Here is a 17,391-nt window from a genome sequence, read left to right as displayed (position 1 = left end):
CCGCCCCGCCCCGCGGCCCCAGTCCACCATCCCACTGAACTGAAAAACCGACCCATGGTCAGAACCGCTTGCAATTCACGGCGCCTTTCGGCGTTTCGACGCTCTTTGTAAGGAAAGCTACAAAGATGTCAGTGGAGAGACATGCGCGCGGGCAAAGGGGGAGGGCGCGTTTGCGTGTTGTGTTAAATCTGTATCTGGGACCCAGGACCCGAGGACCAGGCGAGCCTCAGCCGGTGTCTGCGCCGCGTCCGCTTTAAGGGGCCGTCCCAGCGCCGGCGGGCGGGGCGCTCCCGGAAGAGCGGGCTGCGCGGCCTCTGCGTCCGGTCCTCGGGCCTCCGCAGCCCCCTACCGGCTCTTGGCGCCCCGATCCCCGGCACTCCGCACCCTGACCCTCCGCTCTCCCTCTTCCGCCCTTGGTGCCCCGGCCCCCGACGCCCTTCTGTGCCTGGGCCGTTTGCAGCACCCCCAGACCTGCCCCTCCCCCGCCCAGCCCTGCGGCGCTCCAGCCCTCGGCGGGCGCCCGGACACACCGACGATCTCGCGCTGGCCCTGGCACGCGCGGGTGACCCTGCGGCCGCCTGGCTCTGTCTCGGCCCGCTCAGCCACCGCGCGCAGGTCGCGTCCCGACCCTGGGCCTGGCTTCACGTCTGGCTTGGCCGCTCCTGTTCTCACAGTGGGTTTAGACCCCGTAGGCGCCACGGTCTGGGGCCTTAGACCAAGGCTAGGTACCCCGAGGGAGTTGGAGGTAGAGCGGGAGGGACGGATGGGCCGGCCCCTCCTGCGGCCAAGGCGGGGCCGGGCGGTGCGGCCTAGCGGGTGGTGCGGCCCTGCCGGAACAGGACTGGGCTTGGACTGCACATGAGCTTTGTGGGATCCGGCAGGTGCCCCAGTTTTAAGTGGAATACTTGGCTGTGGCCCTGGACTCATGTCGGCCTTGCCAAGGCGTGGACATAGGTAGGTGCTTTTCAAGTTGAGGGCAGGCAGCCGAGGCTGTGGACCTCTGGGAGAGGATGGTGACCCCCTGGCGCTTATCCGTCAGGGTCTACTTGTTGCACCTAAGGGGTTTTGAGCTCAGGACGAACCTCAGCCTTCTGCGACCCTCTGGATGCCCTCGCAATGCCAGACTCTGTTGGCTTCTGCTTGGCACTTTGCCCAAATTCATCTCTGTCTCTGGGAACATTGGTGAGGGGGCCCCTGAGAGCTTGTGCCAGCGAACGGCCAGCTGGAGTGACCTGGCTGGCAATGGGCCTCTGGAGAGAGTCTCCCAGAAGGGGCGGCTAGGCTGCCTCCTTCTGCACCTGCGGCTCTGGCTCCGGGCTGGGGCTCTCTTGGTGAAATTCTTTCCCCTCCTCCTGCTCTACCCCCTCACATATCTGGCTCCCAGTGTCTCCAGCCTCTGGTTCCACCTGCTTCTGAAAGCCACCGAGACCTCAGGTCCCACGTACATCAAGTTGGGCCAATGGGCCAGCACCCGGCGAGATCTCTTTTCAGAGGCCTTCTGTGCCCAGTTCTCCAAGCTGCACGTCCGGGTGCCTCCACACCCTTGGACTCACACTGAGCACGTCCTGCAGCAGGCCTTTGGGGAGGGCTGGGTGAAGGTCCTCTGCTTTGACAAGCAGGAACCTGTGGGTTCAGGCTGCGTGGCCCAAGTGTACAAAGCACGTGCCAATCCTGCCTTCCTGGAGAGTGACAGCATCCAGAGACTTGCCCAGCCTTCCTCAGCAGCTGGGGCAGTTGGGGGGCTGAAAGCACTCTTTGGTCACGTCGAGAAGGGGTGGAGGCCTCAAGGAAGTCTTGCTGACCAGGCATTTCTAGAAAGTCTGCTCTTCCCTAAAGCTCACCTGTTTGGATCAAATGCAGTTCTGTCTCAGGCTTCAGCACCTGCCCGCCTACCTGAACCAGATCACCTCATCCCAGTGGCAGTGAAAGTAAGTACTTTGATGTTGTCAGCTGGGCCTTTCCCATCTCTAAAATCTCACCAAACCCCTGGAGCTGTCCCAGATCAAGAGTCTCCCTGTGCAGATCACCCCACATTGCCTTCCATTGATTTCTGTTAGCTTGATCATTATCTGAGTGCTTGTAACGTGCAAGCTGCTTTATTTCTTGGCTTGAGGGAGTGGTGGTGTGACCTGCTTGACAAAGGAAAATGAAGAGGTTTGGAGTTTGCTGCCTCTGTGGGTGGAGGAACCATGTTCCAGCTGACCCACTACTCCGGGGTCGGGAAATCGGAGACAGACTAGGTTAGATAGATAGATGTGCTGTGGCGAGCCCAAGATGGCAGTATTCGCTTTTATAGAAGTGGCTTCCTTCTCTCTTCATTTCCAGTCATCCCTGTCTGGGCTCCATCATTTCTCATTTCCACACTTTTCCACCCCTATTCAGCACAACCCAGGGGATGTGGCAGACACAAGTAGCAGGACTCCTGACACTCTTACCCACTGGGAAAAAACCCAGCAGTGCCTCACTTCACACCTACTGAATCATACGTTCCAAGGGAAGAGCCTGGGGCCTGGCTTTTTATAAATGCTGCGAGTGGTTCTCATAGTCTGGAATGCTTGGGAAACACCAGACCAAAAATATCCTGAAAGTTTCCTCACTCTGTGGAAGATGAAGGGAGTGGATGCCTGCTGTGAACCAGGAACTGCCAGTCATGGCCGACGCACTGTTTAATCTTGACTAGATGCCTTCGACGTAGGCATTGGTTTTCCTTATATCTATTTATTTATACCCCACTTTATTCCTTAAAGGATTTCAGGTGGAGGTAGGGAATGTTATCTCCATGTTTTAAACAATGGAACGGGTGGCTGACAGAGACAGTAGCTTGCCCAGTTTCATACTGGGAATGAGTTGGAATTTGAAACCAGAGCTGGAATTTGAAACCAGAGCTCTTTCCATCCCACCACAGAGCTGGAGTTCTCCGACGCTGGGGTCTTCTTTATCAGGCTGTGGACTGTCTGACACAGAGTTACCTGGCGTGCTCAGTGAAATGCAGATTCCCAGCCCCACTCCCTGAACAGGTGGTTCAGTAGGTCTTGGAGGAGCCTGGGGTCCACAGGCATCCCCCAGTGACTTTTGCTCATTTTTTGGGAGCCACCAATCTACACTTAATGCATCGGGAAGAAAAAGGCTACCCATTCTTCTCAGGAAAGCTAAGTGCAGTGCAGAGGATCTGCCCTCGCTTCTCCTTGGAGAAGGCACGTGGGAGTGAGGGAGGCAGGAGCATCCTGGGTGTTGGGTCCATTTCCCCTTGCTCTGATGAGAAGCTGGCCTGGCTCTCCTTTGATGTGGGGACCCAGCCCTGGCTGGGTCAGTGTGCCCTCCTGACACCTCCTCTGTCCCACTGTTCCTCTTTCTGGAAGGTGTTGCACCCTGGCCTGCTCTCTCAGGTGCAGATGGACCTGCTGCTGATGAAGATGGGCAGCCGAGTCCTTGCACTTTTGCCAGGAATCAAGTGGCTCAGCTTGCCTGAGATTGTGGAGGAATTTGAGAAGCTCATGGTCCAACAGGTGAATTCTTCCCTCGGTTGTCAATAGCATCTAACACAGTTCTTGCCATTGGCTGTTTAGTGAATGCTGACTGAATGAGGAAATTCCCAGCAAGTCATGACGGATATGGTGTATTAGTTGGGGTAGATAACACTAGCTGATATCACAAAGAATGCCTAGATCTCAGTGGCTTAATTCAACAAGGTTATTGCTATATTAATGTTCAATGCAGGTTGAACAGAAAGAGGGAGATGGAGCTCTACTAAATAGTTATTCAGGGACCCAGTTTCCTCCCACGGTCGGCACTGCCATCTTCACGTTGTGTCATCTAGAGTTGGTGCAGGATGGGAGAGGGGCCATGGAGGATTATGTCAGAGAATCTGTGGCCAGGCCTGGAAGTGACGAACATCACTTCTAGTCTACAGGTCAGCTTTAACCACACGGACCCCGTGTAAACGCAAGGATGCTTGGGAAATACAGTCTTCCTTAGTGCTTGGGAGGAAAGTGAAATCACTCCCGTGTGACAGAAACATTATCTGCCACAATCAATGGCTGAACTCCAGGGTGATAAGATTAATTAGCAAAGACACGCATTGTCCCTTTGTTTTGCTTTCTTTCCAGGGCTTTTGAGTAGACAAGGACCTCCTCCCATTTAGGACCCTTGGGACACTTGTTTAAGTAGCCAGACTTGGTAAACACATTGGGGGCCATCAGGACTCCGAGTACGCATCAGCCCTGGCTCCCTGTTGGATAGTGCAGAGGTTGGCAGTCTTTCAGAATCAGTGTGCCAAGTCTTCATTTATGTCCTCATTAAGTCCCAGGGATGTTTTACTGTTTAGAAAGCTTTGCTTTATGCTATGAGTAGTATGGCTTTGATGAAAGAAATTAAAACAGAATATGGCTTCAATTCCAATAACCACCTCTGCATTAATTACTCTCAGTTCTACTGCATCTGAGCTTCAGTGCCCCTTCTAGAAGTCTCATAGATATCGTAGTGTTCCACCACATTAAACTCAAGTCTCTATATCTCACCCCATTTTGCCTTAAAAATCAGCTTTTCCTACTAATTGTATCTCTCAGTAGCCCTATCACAGTCCCAGAGTGTGGATGTATGTGTGGGAGTCTGTTAGAAGCTGGCGAACTAAGAAAGCAAGTGAGATTTTCCCGTCTACAAGGAATATAAAGTAGGCAGGAGGTGCTGACCTGTAGGTACTTACAAATAGAGTGTGATCAGAGTTACAGTAGGAGTCTCTACAGGTTCAGTTGGGTTTGCTTGGGTCTCAAGAGAGAAAGTGGTCATTGCATCGAGGGTCAAGGCTCCCTAGGCTCGTGCTGGGTCTTGAAAAGTAAGCAGTGTTTACTGTCGGACCAGACGGGGAGGAACATTCCAATCAGAGAGAATAAGGAAGGCAAAGGAGGGGGTAGATCAGCAGGCTGGGGTGTTCAGCACTATTTAATTTGGGTGAAGCTAGAGTTTTGGGTGGTAGAGGAAGAGGGAGGCACAAGAGATGGACCTGAAGAAAGAAGCAAGGCCAAACCATCCCCGCCCCGCCCCTGGCTGGATGTCATCCCTAAGAATTCAGGGGACACCAGCAGATGGACTGGAGAGAGGGAAGATGGTGATGGGGGGGCGGTGTCAGGAAGCCCAACTCAGATGCTTTTGTTAGGGTTAGGTGACTGGTTCAGGCAAATCACCTTGGGAGAAGCAGTGGGGCAGAGAAGGGGAATAAATCCCAGAGTGGTTAGGGCTGCAGAGTTGATGGCATTGAGCACTGATGGATATGGAGAGTAAAAGAGGAGGAGTAGTCTGTAGTGACTCTCAAGTGACTGGGTACATGGGGTAAGAAAGTAAGAAAGTAAGTTCTGTTTAGACATCATGTTCAAGGGACTCCGTGCTTCCACAGGGCAATGTCCAGATGTATTTGAAATGAGTCTGAGAACTGGTAGAGGGGGTCTAGACTGGATGTCAAGGTTCTGTCATCAGGAGGTGCTAGCTGAGGACATGAGGGGATCGAGAGGGAGAGCAAAAGCTGGTGAGGGTCAGGGGCTGAGCGGGCATCAGCATCTGTGGGGCTCACTTGGGAGGAAAGGCCAGGAGACCAGACCCAGACGGAGCAGTTGAGAGGTAGAGGGAGAACTGAGGAGAGCAAGGAGCAGGTACTAAGGGAAGAGTGGTTCAGGAAGAACGAGGTGTCGGTGACACTAGTACTGGGGACCCAGAGAGTGAATTAGGATAAAATGGAACAGGGCCGTTGAGTCTGGCAAATGAAGGCGTGGTGAGTTAGAGAGAGCAGTGTCAGTGTGATGGGGTCAGGGGTAGAGCTAGCCCTGTGATGGAAGTAGGCCTTAATCTAAGGAAAGGGCCAGAGGGTGGGCTAGTGAGGGCAGTGGGCCTGGAGAGGCAGCAAAGCTAAACCCCAGGGAGGTAGGAGAGGAGTCCTGGGAGATGGGGAAGGGGTCCATCGGCTGGTGTGAGGGGGTGGGCAGAGAGGGAGGAGTGGAGAAGCAGCAAAACCCATGTGCTGCTAGGGTGTCAGAGGAGGCTCAGACTTCCCGGAGGCCCTTCGTCACAGAATGCCTTCTCCCGCGTTTCCTGGGGAGCCGTGCGGCAGAAGCAGGAAGGGAAAGCAGGTGACTCTTGTGACTTTCCAGTTCTTCGGGGTTCAGGTGTTGCTTTCCCCGTGTCCCGACTACCCATTCATCTTTCTCTCCATTTCCTTGTAGATCGACCTGCGCTACGAAGCTCGGAATCTAGAACATTTCCAGTGCAACTTCCTGAACGTGAATTCTGTCAAATTCCCCACTCCCCTGCATCCCTTTGTCACCAGTGATGTTTTGGTGGAAACATATGAAGTAAGAGTCAGAACTTACCTGGCTGTGCCTTTCACTCATAGCTGGGCTGTCTCTGATTCACACGAACGCTTTAGTCTGAAAAGACAAAAGCCGAAAGAACACACGATTACATGTTGAAGGAGTCTGGATATGACACGAGGGTGGGCAGCAGCATAGTGAGGTGGTGACCGAGAGCCTGGTTGTGGCCTCAGACTTTCTGGATTTGAAAATCTGCTCTGCCATTTTTTTTGCTGGGCGACTCCAGATTCCTCATATATGGCAGCGGGCAAGGGTTCCTGCTTCATAGGGTTGTCCCAGGAGTCAATGACACATTGAATGTAAAATGCCCTCAGCTAGAGTTTGCACAGAGAACGTGCTCAACAACTGTTTGTGTCATGTGATTGGCCTTAGCTGTCTCCTGGTCCAGCCTCCTTTGTAAAGATGGTAATATGAGATCTAGGGAAGTGATGCCAGGTCCCAGAACTACTAGCTGTGTGACCTTGAGCAAGTTACTTAAACTCTCAAGGCTTTAGTTCTTTTGTTAATTAGGATAACAAGGTCTATCTTAGGCTGCTCTGACAGATAACTGACCTATATTACCAGCTCTCCTTTCTTTTCTCTTCTTTTTTATCTTTCCATTTTCCTGCTCAGGGTCACAGAGCTCATTCTTGTTCCTATTAGCTGATTTTGAGCAGAAATTAGCTTTCCAGGGTCTGCTCCTGTCTCTTCTCACGACGTTACATCTTACCTGTGGGTGGCAGAGCCAATGGGTTTCCTCTCTAGTAAACCTATGGGACTTGTTTTCCTTTGAGAAGTGTTATGGAAGGGAAACGTAAATAGGTTCAAATCAACTTGTGGGTGTCAGATCCTTAGGGGTTCTAAGAAAGGAAAAACTCTTTGGGTCCCTTCCCAGTCAATAGGTGGGCAACACGGTGCGTCTCGTGGGGATGTGGAGCAGGGCTGTCCAGGGTAAACTGTTCCTCCCTGATCTGCCTTATAGGAGAGCGTGCCCGTGTCCAGTTACCAGCAGGCAGGGATTCCTGTTGACTTGAAGAGGAAGATCGCGTGGCTGGGGATCAACATGCTCCTGAAGATGGTGAGCTAGTGGGCTGGGAGAGGGTGCTCAGGTCCAGCATGTGGCCAAATTGCATGTGGGGAGGTGGCGGGGACACTGCTTGGCTACCCTGGGTGGAGGGCGAGCCAAGTCAGAAGTCTGCTCTAGAAAGAGCTGAGCCTACCGAGACGCCCGTCCATGCCATGGCTTTCCATGAAGCATATTTGCAGTGGCGTGCACTCGGTCACCCTGCAAGGTGCTGTGGGAAGGGTGGAGAGCAAGACCCGGGCCCTGCCCCAGTTGCTTACATTTAGGACAAACAGCTGAAGACATTGTATGTTAAATGCTACTTCATTCATTCATTCAGCAAGTATTTATGAAGCATTTTCTATGTGCCAGGAAGTGCTGGATTTACATTAGTGTGCAAGACAGACATGGTTATAATATTCATGGAACTACTGTTTAGTGGGAAGACAGGCCACAAATAATTAAATGATATGTAAGGTAAGTATAGACACTAAAGGGTCGTTTAGAAAGGGCCTGTCCTAGCCTAGATATTTATTCAGGAAGTGGTTCCATCAGCTGGAATGTGAAGGCAGTCTAGGTGTTACCCCTGAGAGGATGGCCTGACAATGGTTACATGAGTTGACACTTGTACAAGGACACAGTGATCCTGAAGCAGTGTGACTTATAATCAGTAGTAACAGTGGCAGCCCAGCACTGTTAGCAGCTTACATGCAGGAGCAAAGAAAGAAGATACCGAGATTGTCTAGGGTCTGAGGTCTTCCTGGTGGCTGGCACAGAGACAGCAGTGGAGGGATGGATGGCGGGGTCTAGGCTGAACAGGCAGGACGAGTAGTCAGGTCTGGAGGGCACAGCATCGGGGTAAGAAAGAACCAGGTTTGTCAGTGGTCAGAGAGCAGGAGGAAACTACCAAGGTGACCAAGGTAGAGCCACGGGGGCCAAGGCTGTGGGGCTGCGCTGAGAACGGGCACTCAGGGCAGGGTGGTGGCCAGGTGCAAGCTGACAGCACCAGGAGGCTGTAAGCGCTGCTCAGGGGCTCAGGTTGAGGGAGGGCTGAGCGGCCCTGACTCCACCTCCAGCCCTTGGGTCCGTGGGTGTGGAGAGTCAGCAGCCCCCACCCCAGGGGCTCCTGGAGAAGTGGGGCTGTCGTGGGAGAGCCGGGTTTCCACTGTCAGTGCAGTGGAAGCTCAGTGGGCAGAAGACTTTTGTCCCCAGTAACAGGGCACCGAGGGGGCACTGTGGGCTGAGGAAAGGGTGCAGTGCTAAACAACACCGGGAGTGGGGAGATCATGGGGGGCTTCCAGCTCCTGGGATCAAGGATGGGGGCGTAGGCCCCAGGGGATGAGCTGACAGCAAGATGCCAGGAAGTCTGGAGTCAGGGTCAGGTGCAGGCCCAAGCTTCTCCAGTTCCCAGGATTTTCACTGGATAGCAAAGCCAGAATCTGGACTAGGAGGGTCTGTATGGCCTGGGTCTCTGGCCTGCATTCAGGAGGAGGGAGTCCGCGTTGGCCAGAGGAGTTCCCTGAGAGCCTCTCCAGAAGCAGCTGCTCTGCACCTCTATACCAGGCCTCTCTTTTTCCCCTTATGGAAGGATCGCTGGTAGTCTCTCTGACCACTGAGATGACCCTTCATGGGAGGCAGATTTCTGATCCACAAAGTCACGTGTGACTTCCTGTCTATCACAGTCCCTGGGGCTTTCCTTTCTGCTTAGCAGGCTCAAAGCCATTTCTCCCTGCCTACCTGACTCTATGTGCCAGTAGGTGGTTGTCAGTATCACTGTTAGCTGTCACTGTGTGAAAGATGGAAGTAATGGGGAGAAGTCTGATTTATGATATATTCTGAAAGAAAGGAAATTCTATGAATTTTAAGAACAGAGAGGTTTGGGGGAGATCTTTAAACAATGAGTAAATATTTATTTTTAATTTAAATATTAATTGCTGAAATCAAGAGTAAAAATAAGTCTTTGAAATGCTTTGATTTTATAAATTCTGTATAATCTTTTTCAATGTTCTTGACTTTGAAAATAACTTTTCACTTGAAAACATCAACCTGGCCTGTCCCTGTACAAATTCTGAGCTAATGACATCAAACAATGAGGTTTTATAAAATATACACCTCTCTGTCATTGTAATTGATCACTGGGAACATACTGTCACCTGGAAGCTTTATCCGCGTGTGGCCTGGTGGTGATGGGGTGGTGAGGGTTGACAGCCTTGAACAGACAGTGCTGATCTCTTTTCAGATATTTGTGGACAACTTCGTCCATGCGGACCTTCATCCTGGGAACATCCTGGTCCAGGGTGCTGATGGTCTGTCCAAGAGCCAAGAGGAACGGCTACAGCAGGTAGACGTCTGTGACACGCTGGCGGTGGCCGTGGCGCCTGCCCGGTGCCCGCTGCGCCTGGTGCTCCTAGATGCCGGCATCGTGGCTGAGCTACAGGCCGCTGACCTGAGGAACTTCCGGGCTGTTTTCATGGCGGTGGCGATGGGGCAGGTGAGACCTGCTGGGCCCTCAGGAGCTGAGCCCAAATCTTTTAGGCCCTCAGGAGCTTCGGGGCTCCTCAGCCTTCGTCATTCTTGTAAATGCCTTTGGGAGCCAAGGTGCTCCTGATGGAATGTCAGGGTCTTTATGTCACAATGTGCGCGTGTGACAGGCCAGTTCCAAGCAGCTCATGGTTTGGGATGAGAAGTGCTTCCATCCCGAATGCCATTACGAGGAGGGAGTATCTCTTTGTTCTTTAGCAAGCGTAGGGCTGGGCACTAGAACTGCTAGCCCCGTGACTGAATAATGGCTGCCCTGGTCTGTGCCATTTGCTGTGATTTGGAGTGTTGGTGAGAAGCTGCAGCAAAGGGGACTTATTCTCCAAGTGCGGGGAGACACATTGGAACCTCTGGTGTGGGGGAGCGTGTGTGGGTTTTAACCTCTCCCACCCCTGCGATGCTGAGGGGCTCCAAAGGTTGAGAATTATTATTTAGAGAAAAGGATTCAGCAAAGCCTCTGTGGAGTCAACTTAAAGTGCTATGTTAAGGTGACAATGAAAAAACCCTCTGGCTGGCTCGTGCAAAGTTCTCCAGCAAGAAAGACCCTGGGAAAGAGCAAGATGATTAAAAAACAAAGAGATGGGCAAATTCAAGGGAGTCCCTGCTTAGGAGGCTTCCAAGGGGACAGACAGAGTCTTGAGCCTGGGCCAATTCAAAAGGGTCCTCTGGGCTCAGGTTAAACACAGGTGCAGTGGTGGGCGGGGTTGGAGGTCCCCTGCACAGGTTTGGATGAAGGAAGAAGGTCACAGCCCAAGGAGGGAGAGCTTGGCTCCTGTGCTGTGAAGGTGAAAGGCGTTAGCAGTGACCAGGAGGGCGGTCGGTGCTCGGGGAGACCATGGAGGCATTGGTCAGAGTGTGTCCTGGGCAGAGGTGATGAGAGAAGGCTGGAGCACAGAGACTGGGTCAGCTGCGAGTAGGGAATTCTGCTGGGGCAGAAGGCGGCCCACGAGGAGAGGGTAGCTGGTCCAGCCCGGTGGCAGGTCCTGGAGCCTCTGGGGCCAGGCTGGTGGAGCATGAGCAGCCAGACACTGGTTTTGACACTGTGCCCCGTGTGGCCCTGGAGGGCAAAGGAGACAGCACACTGCCTTGTCCTGACTGCACTAAGCACAGGTAGGATTCCACCGACCAAGAGAGACTTCGAAAGACTGGTCGGTTACCAGGTTTTCTGGGGGGTGAGATTACAAAGGAGGGGTAGCCAAGCACAGGAAGGTAGGTTGATTAGGTGGGGGCGACCAAGATGTGAAGCAGTTTGCGCAGAGCATCTAGTTTGGTGCCCCCCAACTCTACCAGGTTTCCCTTATTTGCATCTTCCAGGGACAAAGAGTGGCTGAGCTCATCCTGCATCACGCTCGGGCCAGTGAGTGCAGGGATGTGGAGGGATTCAAGGCCGAGATGGCCACACTGGTGACCCAGGCCAGGAAGAACACCATCACCCTGGAAAAGGTGAGCAGGGCACCAAGGGGCAGGCCTCCGTGTGCTGTCCTCGCCCTGGGACAGAGCAAGCCCCAAGTGGACGGGAGATCTTTTTATTGGGGGAGGTCTCCAGGGAGTTTGAGTTTTAAGGCAGATGAAAAATAAAGCTTTCCTCTGCCCACATCTTCTGGGTGTGAGAGGGCCCACCGAAATCCCTGGCTCTCAAGAGTGGTTCCTGGACCAGGTTCTCCAGGGTGGCTGCTGGGGCAGTGACATTTATAGTGCCACCCCATCTGGGTGTAGCTGTTCTGCGACTTCATCTGTATCTGGAGCTTAGCTGAGCTTGGAGGGAGGGACGACTACAGTTCCTGAGCAGCCAAAGGACATACCTAATGTTCACGTCCTCTACTTAGACCTGAACCAGAGCCCACTTTGTATTTTACACATAGTTCTAACCTGACAGTTTTTTTCCCCTAAGTTCATGGTCTACACTAGCAAGGAGTGGCCCACTGGCAGTGAGGAGCAGCAGCTGGCTGCTGATCTTCCTTATTCCAAAGTGGTTTTTATATGTGCTGGGGGTAGACGCACAGGGGTAGCCAGGCTTTCAGGCCTGTTCCCTGGAAAGGGTCTTTGAACCCAGACTCAAAATGGGAGTTGGGCTCATGCGTGTGCAGTCCTTCTGCACACGGGTGTGTGTGTGTGTGTAGGTAGGTAGGTAGGTGGGTTTGGGTGGTGGACCGGAGGCAGGACAGGGGCCTGGCAGGGAGATGTGGTTCTGGGGCTCAGCACTCTCTGCAGTCAGCTTTGTTCTCTTTTCCAGCTTCAAGTTTCCAGCCTTCTCTCAAATGTCTTTAAGTTACTGATGACTCACAAGGTGAGGCCCCAGGCAGAGCTGATCAGGTCAGGCTGGGAGGTCTCTGGGGAGATGGTGGGTGGCCACAGGGTGCTGAGAGGTACTTCTCTTATAGGAGACCTTGTTTTTTGAAAACATTTTTTTTTTCCAATGCATTTGCATGAAGAGTGCTGTTTCTGTGTCCTGACTCGGTATAAAAGGCTCTTTGTTGCTCTGTTTGTCTGTACCTGTCAGTCTGTGCCGTCTAAGTATCTGTGATACTTAGCTATAGAAAAATAATTTTCAAACGTAAAAACGGGCTTTTTATGCCTTTTCTCTCCTCGGTTCATATTAATGACACTTGGTGTTAACGTGAGTCATGCTTGCACAGCCCCTCCCTGTGTGGTGTGAAGTCCTGGGGTTGGGGGCAGCCCAAGAGGAGGTGCCTCTTGTCCTGATGCATTCAGAGGATCCTGCAGGGCTGTCCTGCTATGCAGGGCGCTTTTCCTTGGAGAGAGGTGGCCTCAAGGTTCTGTTCCTTGGAGAGAGGTGGCCTCAAGGTTCTTCACCTTGGCCTTTGCCTCGGCTCTGTCTACTTGTGATGAGTGTGGTCTTGGGCTATTCCTCAAAGTAAAGCTGCCAGCCCAGGAAATAAGGAGTTGAGGGCAGGGAAAGGAAGATTCTTGTCTGAAGATGGCTTTTCCTATTGTTCCTCTTGAGGTTCTGCGATCTGATAAAGACACATCACATGGAAAAGGCAGCCATTTGGCAAGGATCCTAACACAGAGTTAAGAGTCAGAAAGCTGGCTGGTCTAGAGCCTTCATCTAGCAGAAGGTGTGATGGGGGCAGGGCGCTCACAGGCAGAGCCAGGACTTGACACGACGCTGAGGTCTCAGACCAATGCTCTTTCTTCTGTTCCAAAAACCACTTTGCAATAGCTGTGGCTTGGAATGAAACAGTGACACAGACTAAAGGACTCCCTGAGTATGCAGGACACATGATTACAAGTTAGGGTTAGCTAGCACGTGTGGGAAGCCTACCACCTGAGAGCTGCTATGCAGGGTGCTTTTTATTACAGTTCCTCATTGAAATCTCAGGACAACCCCTCAGGCAGGTGTGGTCTATACTGTATTATCCCCACGAAGAGACTGGGGCATAGAGAGGTTAAGTAACTCCCCAAGTCCTGCCAGCTGTGCACAGCAGAGCCAAGGGCTGCACCCTGTCTCTGACTCTGGGGTTGACTTTGTTGGTGGGGTTTTTGGTGAAAAACTTTATGCTGTCCTAAACTTTTGTTAAGTTCTATTTTAGAATGGCACCTTAGGATTGGGAAGAGCTTTCATCATTGCTGGGGAGTTGGCTTGGAGAGAAACAGGAATAAACATACACTCCTGGGAGTTTGGTTGCACAGGATGTGGAGCAGGTTGCTGATGCTCAGGCCCAGCTCCATTGCTCAGCAACTGTGACCTGCAGGAGCCTCTCCAAGTTCACAGGGCCTCCCTGAGGGCTGGATGGAGCCATGACTATAGTAATCATAGCAGTATACCCTGAGCACCCTCTATGTGTACTGTGGTACCTACTTTGGCTATTTAACATCTATTAGTATCCGATTTAATCCCCTCAACATTCTTCAAAGCAGGCACCAATGCCGAGAGGCCAAGCAACTCACAAATGGCCCCAAGGCCCCCGTGGCAGTGCCAGGATCTGGTGCCAGTAGTCTGAATGCTGCTTCGTTCTTCTGCCTCCTGTACTCACTCTGCAGACAGCCTTCCTCACACACTGTTGTAATTGTTCCCAGGCTGGAAGAGCAGAGAGAGGGCCTAGAACAGCTACTGTATTCTAAGCACTATAATAGGCACTTAGTTTTTTTAAAAATTAAAAGTTCTTAATTTTGGTAAAAAAATAATTGAAAATTTACCCCTAAAAATCTCCAAGTGCACAGTTCGGCAGTGTCAACCATATTCTACATTGCTGTGTAACAGGTCTGTAGAACTGTCTCATCTTATAAAACTGAAATTCTATACCCGTTGGACAATAACTCCCCATTTCTCAGTCCTCCCAGGCCCTGGCAACCACCATTCTACTTTCTGTTTTCATGATTTTGATGACTCTAGATATCTCATATAAGTAGAATCATAGTATTGTCCATATGTGACTGCCTTATTTCACTCAGCATACTGTCCTTCAGGTTCATTCATGTTGTGGCATGTGACAGGATTTCCTTCTTAAAAACTGAATAATATTCCAGTGTATGTATATACTATGTGTTCTTTATTCATTCATCTATCAGTGGATATCTGGGCTGCTTCCATCTCTTGGCTGTTATTTGTAGTGCTGCAGTGAACATGGGTGTGCAAATATCTTTGAGATCCTGCTTTCAATTCTTCTGGATATTTACCCAGAAGTGGGATTGTTAGATTATCTGATGTTTGTTTAGTTTTAAGGAAATGCCATACTGTTTTCCATAACATACACAATTTTGAATTCTCACCAACTGTATAGGGGTTTCAATTCTCCACATCCTCACCAACATTTGTTATTTTTTGTTGTTTTTTTATTTTTATAATGGTCATCCTAATGGGTGTGAGGTGCTATCTCATTATGGTTTTAACTACATTTCTCTAACTATTGGTGACGTTCAGTATCTTTTCATATGCTTTTTGGCTATTTGTACATCTGCTTTGGAAAAATGTCTATTCAGGCACTTAGTTTTTTAATAAAAATTTTGACAAATGTAGAGGTAGAAAGAATACAACAAACACCAAAAAAATTCACTACTCAGCTTAAGAATGAAACATTCCCAATAGTGTTGAAGCCCCAGGTCCCCGACCCTGAACAGAGCCTGTGTGGCCGAGGGTCCTCTCACGTCCTGACCGGAAGTACCTGAACCTTAGCAGGAGCACGTAGCTTTCTGCTCATTGGCCTGTCTGATACTCTAGACAACTTCTCAGGCCTTAACTGAGACAAATACTAATTACTTTTAACAAAGATTATTTTTCCACAAGTCAACCTTCCATTTTATGACCTTCTGTCTACTTGAAAAACGATTCTAGTTCTAGGTTTAAATCCTGACTCTACTCTTTCTCACTCTGTGGCTTGAACAAGTCACTTAAGCACCCTGAGCTTTAGTTTCCTGATCTATAGAATGGGGACAGAGATAGCACTTTTGAGAATTAACTGAGCAATTTTGATGTAAATGAATTTACCATTAACCTGGCTCTAAAGTGGAAAAAGCTCCACCTGTGTGTGAGCAAAGTCGGCTGTACGGTTGTACGGGGTTTCTTAACAAGGTTACTGTATATTTTGCAAAATGACCCTTATTTAGATTTATAGTTTCCGGTATATCTGTGAAATATTAATTTTATTATTTTAAAATCATTCGCACACACACACCACAAGAGAAGTACATACCGTACCCCCAGATTTTTCCTTAGTAATACTAGTGGATGGGAAGGTGGGTGAGTAGATGAGATGGTGGGGAAACCGAATGGTAGGGGGAAAGAATGTTAGGTGGATAGCAAAAAATCACATGGGCTGGTACAAAAGGCCAAGAGTAAACAGCAACATGGTTATCCAGAACTCTCTCTATTTATCAATGGGCTTTGGAAAGAACCACGTTTTTTTCTGTTTCAGGTAAAGCTTGAGAGCAACTTTGCCTCCATTGTGTTTGCCATCATGGTGCTGGAGGGGCTTGGTCGCTCTCTGGACCCCAAACTGGACATCCTGGAGGCAGCAAAGCCTTTCCTTCTGAAAGAACTAGTGTCCTCCCCGTGACTGTGGCAGTGGCACGCACTGGCCGTTAGCTCAGAACTAAAGTCCACTCCCAACAGCCTCTCCTGTGGCAGTTTGAACATTTTAAAATGGGGATGTGGAAGGCAGGCCATTGCTTTTCACTGATTTGGTTTCAAGTGTCTGTTTTAACAGCTTTTGGTTATTTGGGGAAGTAAAAGGAGGGAAGGGTCCTATCTGTTCAGCTGTAGAAGTTGAAATGTTCTGTGGAGGATGAATAAACTTAGTTATTTTGTTTTCTTGTTTCTCTCTCTTCTCTTCTTAACCCTCTATGCTCCCTGATCAGGTGGGTTCTCTTGGACTCCTAGGTTAGAAATTGTCACAGAACCCTGTAGACCCATAGCTTCTAATTTTTCTTTTATGTACCCTTATTGGTAAAAAGTTGAACATATTTATATACATATATGTGTATAATTTATAAATTTTATGCAAGTGAGGCCACCAATAGCAAATCTCTGGAGGCAGAGTATACACTTAGGGGAAATTTCCCTGTACTTCAAATTATCTTCCTTATAATTTTTAATAATTTTTGCTGACCTCTTCCTAAATTTTATTACAAGGTTAAAAAAAAAAAAAAAAAGGCAATGTGGCTGACATACTAGGGACAGGAGCAGAATTAGCTCTGTTCTCTTCTTAAAGTTCCCCTGTGCTCACATATTAGTTCAGACTCAGGTTTCTCTGAGCTATGTTCAGGCCCTTGTCCATTTGTCCAGCGTTAATTTTGGTTCATATTAATATATAGATAATATAGACAGTATAGCCTCTTAACCAGGGCTTGAAATCTGCAGTCACATCCAGTTACACTCCAGCAGTGAACTAAAGGGTAGTGGCAACTGCATGTCCCTCTGCGCTGGGCCCACCCATGGGACTGTTCTCTCAAAGCTGACCTAACCCGTGGCTGGCCCAGGTGGACTAAGAGGATCCCAGATTCGCTTGTAGAGTGGATATTAGTAAAACTTAATTTCTTATTTTTCTAAATAAAAATAGTATTTTTCCCGTGTCTCTTGCTTGCTCTGGAGACCACTGCTCTAGACAGTGAGTAGAAGTCAAGCCTTCCTGCTTTCTGAAAGCCCTGCTCTGGCCACAGGACTAGATTCTTCCATTCTTTCCTTCTCAAGGATTAAGTTCCTCATTTCTGGTGTTTAGGGGGCAAATAATGTTATTTAGACAGGGATACCTATGGTGCAGTTTTTTTCAGAGGGGTGGGGATGTTATTTTTACTTCCCAAGTGTTGAGGGGAGGGCATTCTAATCAGACCGTGAGGGATTGGGGTGGCTCCAGGGATCTGGGAGGGCCAGTGGTGCTATTCGGCTGCCTCCTCACGGACACGCCAGCCAGACCCATGGCCCTGTGCCAGGTGCATGTATACTTACACCATGGGGCAAGAGCGGGGTACACGCAGAGCAGGCGTCTCTCTGCGCCT

General features: G+C 50.2%; 2 protein-coding genes across 4 annotated transcripts in view; one reads left to right on the top strand and one right to left on the bottom strand.

The window, feature by feature from the left end:
- DENND2A (DENN domain containing 2A) overlaps positions 1-17,391 on the bottom strand; it is a 114,620-nt gene that overhangs the window by 96,915 nt on the left and 314 nt on the right. Inside the window, exon 2 of the mRNA XM_039860798.1 lies at positions 6,357-6,413. Within this exon, the coding sequence (XP_039716732.1) occupies positions 6,357-6,377 (21 nt within the window). The 5' untranslated portion in view covers positions 6,378-6,413. The remainder of the gene's footprint in view (positions 1-6,356; positions 6,414-17,391) is intronic.
- ADCK2 (aarF domain containing kinase 2) lies at positions 282-16,207 on the top strand. Of its 3 annotated transcripts, XM_039860804.1 has the most exons (8): positions 283-1,928; positions 3,360-3,506; positions 6,210-6,338; positions 7,318-7,413; positions 9,638-9,889; positions 11,251-11,379; positions 12,170-12,223; positions 15,813-16,207. In XM_039860804.1, exons 1-8 carry the CDS (start codon positions 1,011-1,013, stop codon positions 15,951-15,953), a joined length of 1,866 nt encoding a protein of 621 aa, XP_039716738.1. In that variant the 5' UTR covers positions 283-1,010; the 3' UTR covers positions 15,954-16,207. The 3 variants fall into 3 exon arrangements, with proteins under 3 accessions (XP_039716739.1, XP_039716738.1, XP_039716740.1); XM_039860805.1 differs by lacking the exon at positions 12,170-12,223 and having other exon boundaries at positions 282-1,928; XM_039860806.1 differs by lacking the exon at positions 3,360-3,506.

This window comes from Pteropus medius, unplaced genomic scaffold (genome assembly GCF_902729225.1).
Source record: "Pteropus medius unplaced genomic scaffold, Ma_sr-lr_union100, whole genome shotgun sequence".
NCBI classification, from domain to species: domain Eukaryota; kingdom Metazoa; phylum Chordata; class Mammalia; order Chiroptera; family Pteropodidae; genus Pteropus; species Pteropus medius.
This window is presented reverse-complemented; position numbering and strand designations above follow the sequence as displayed.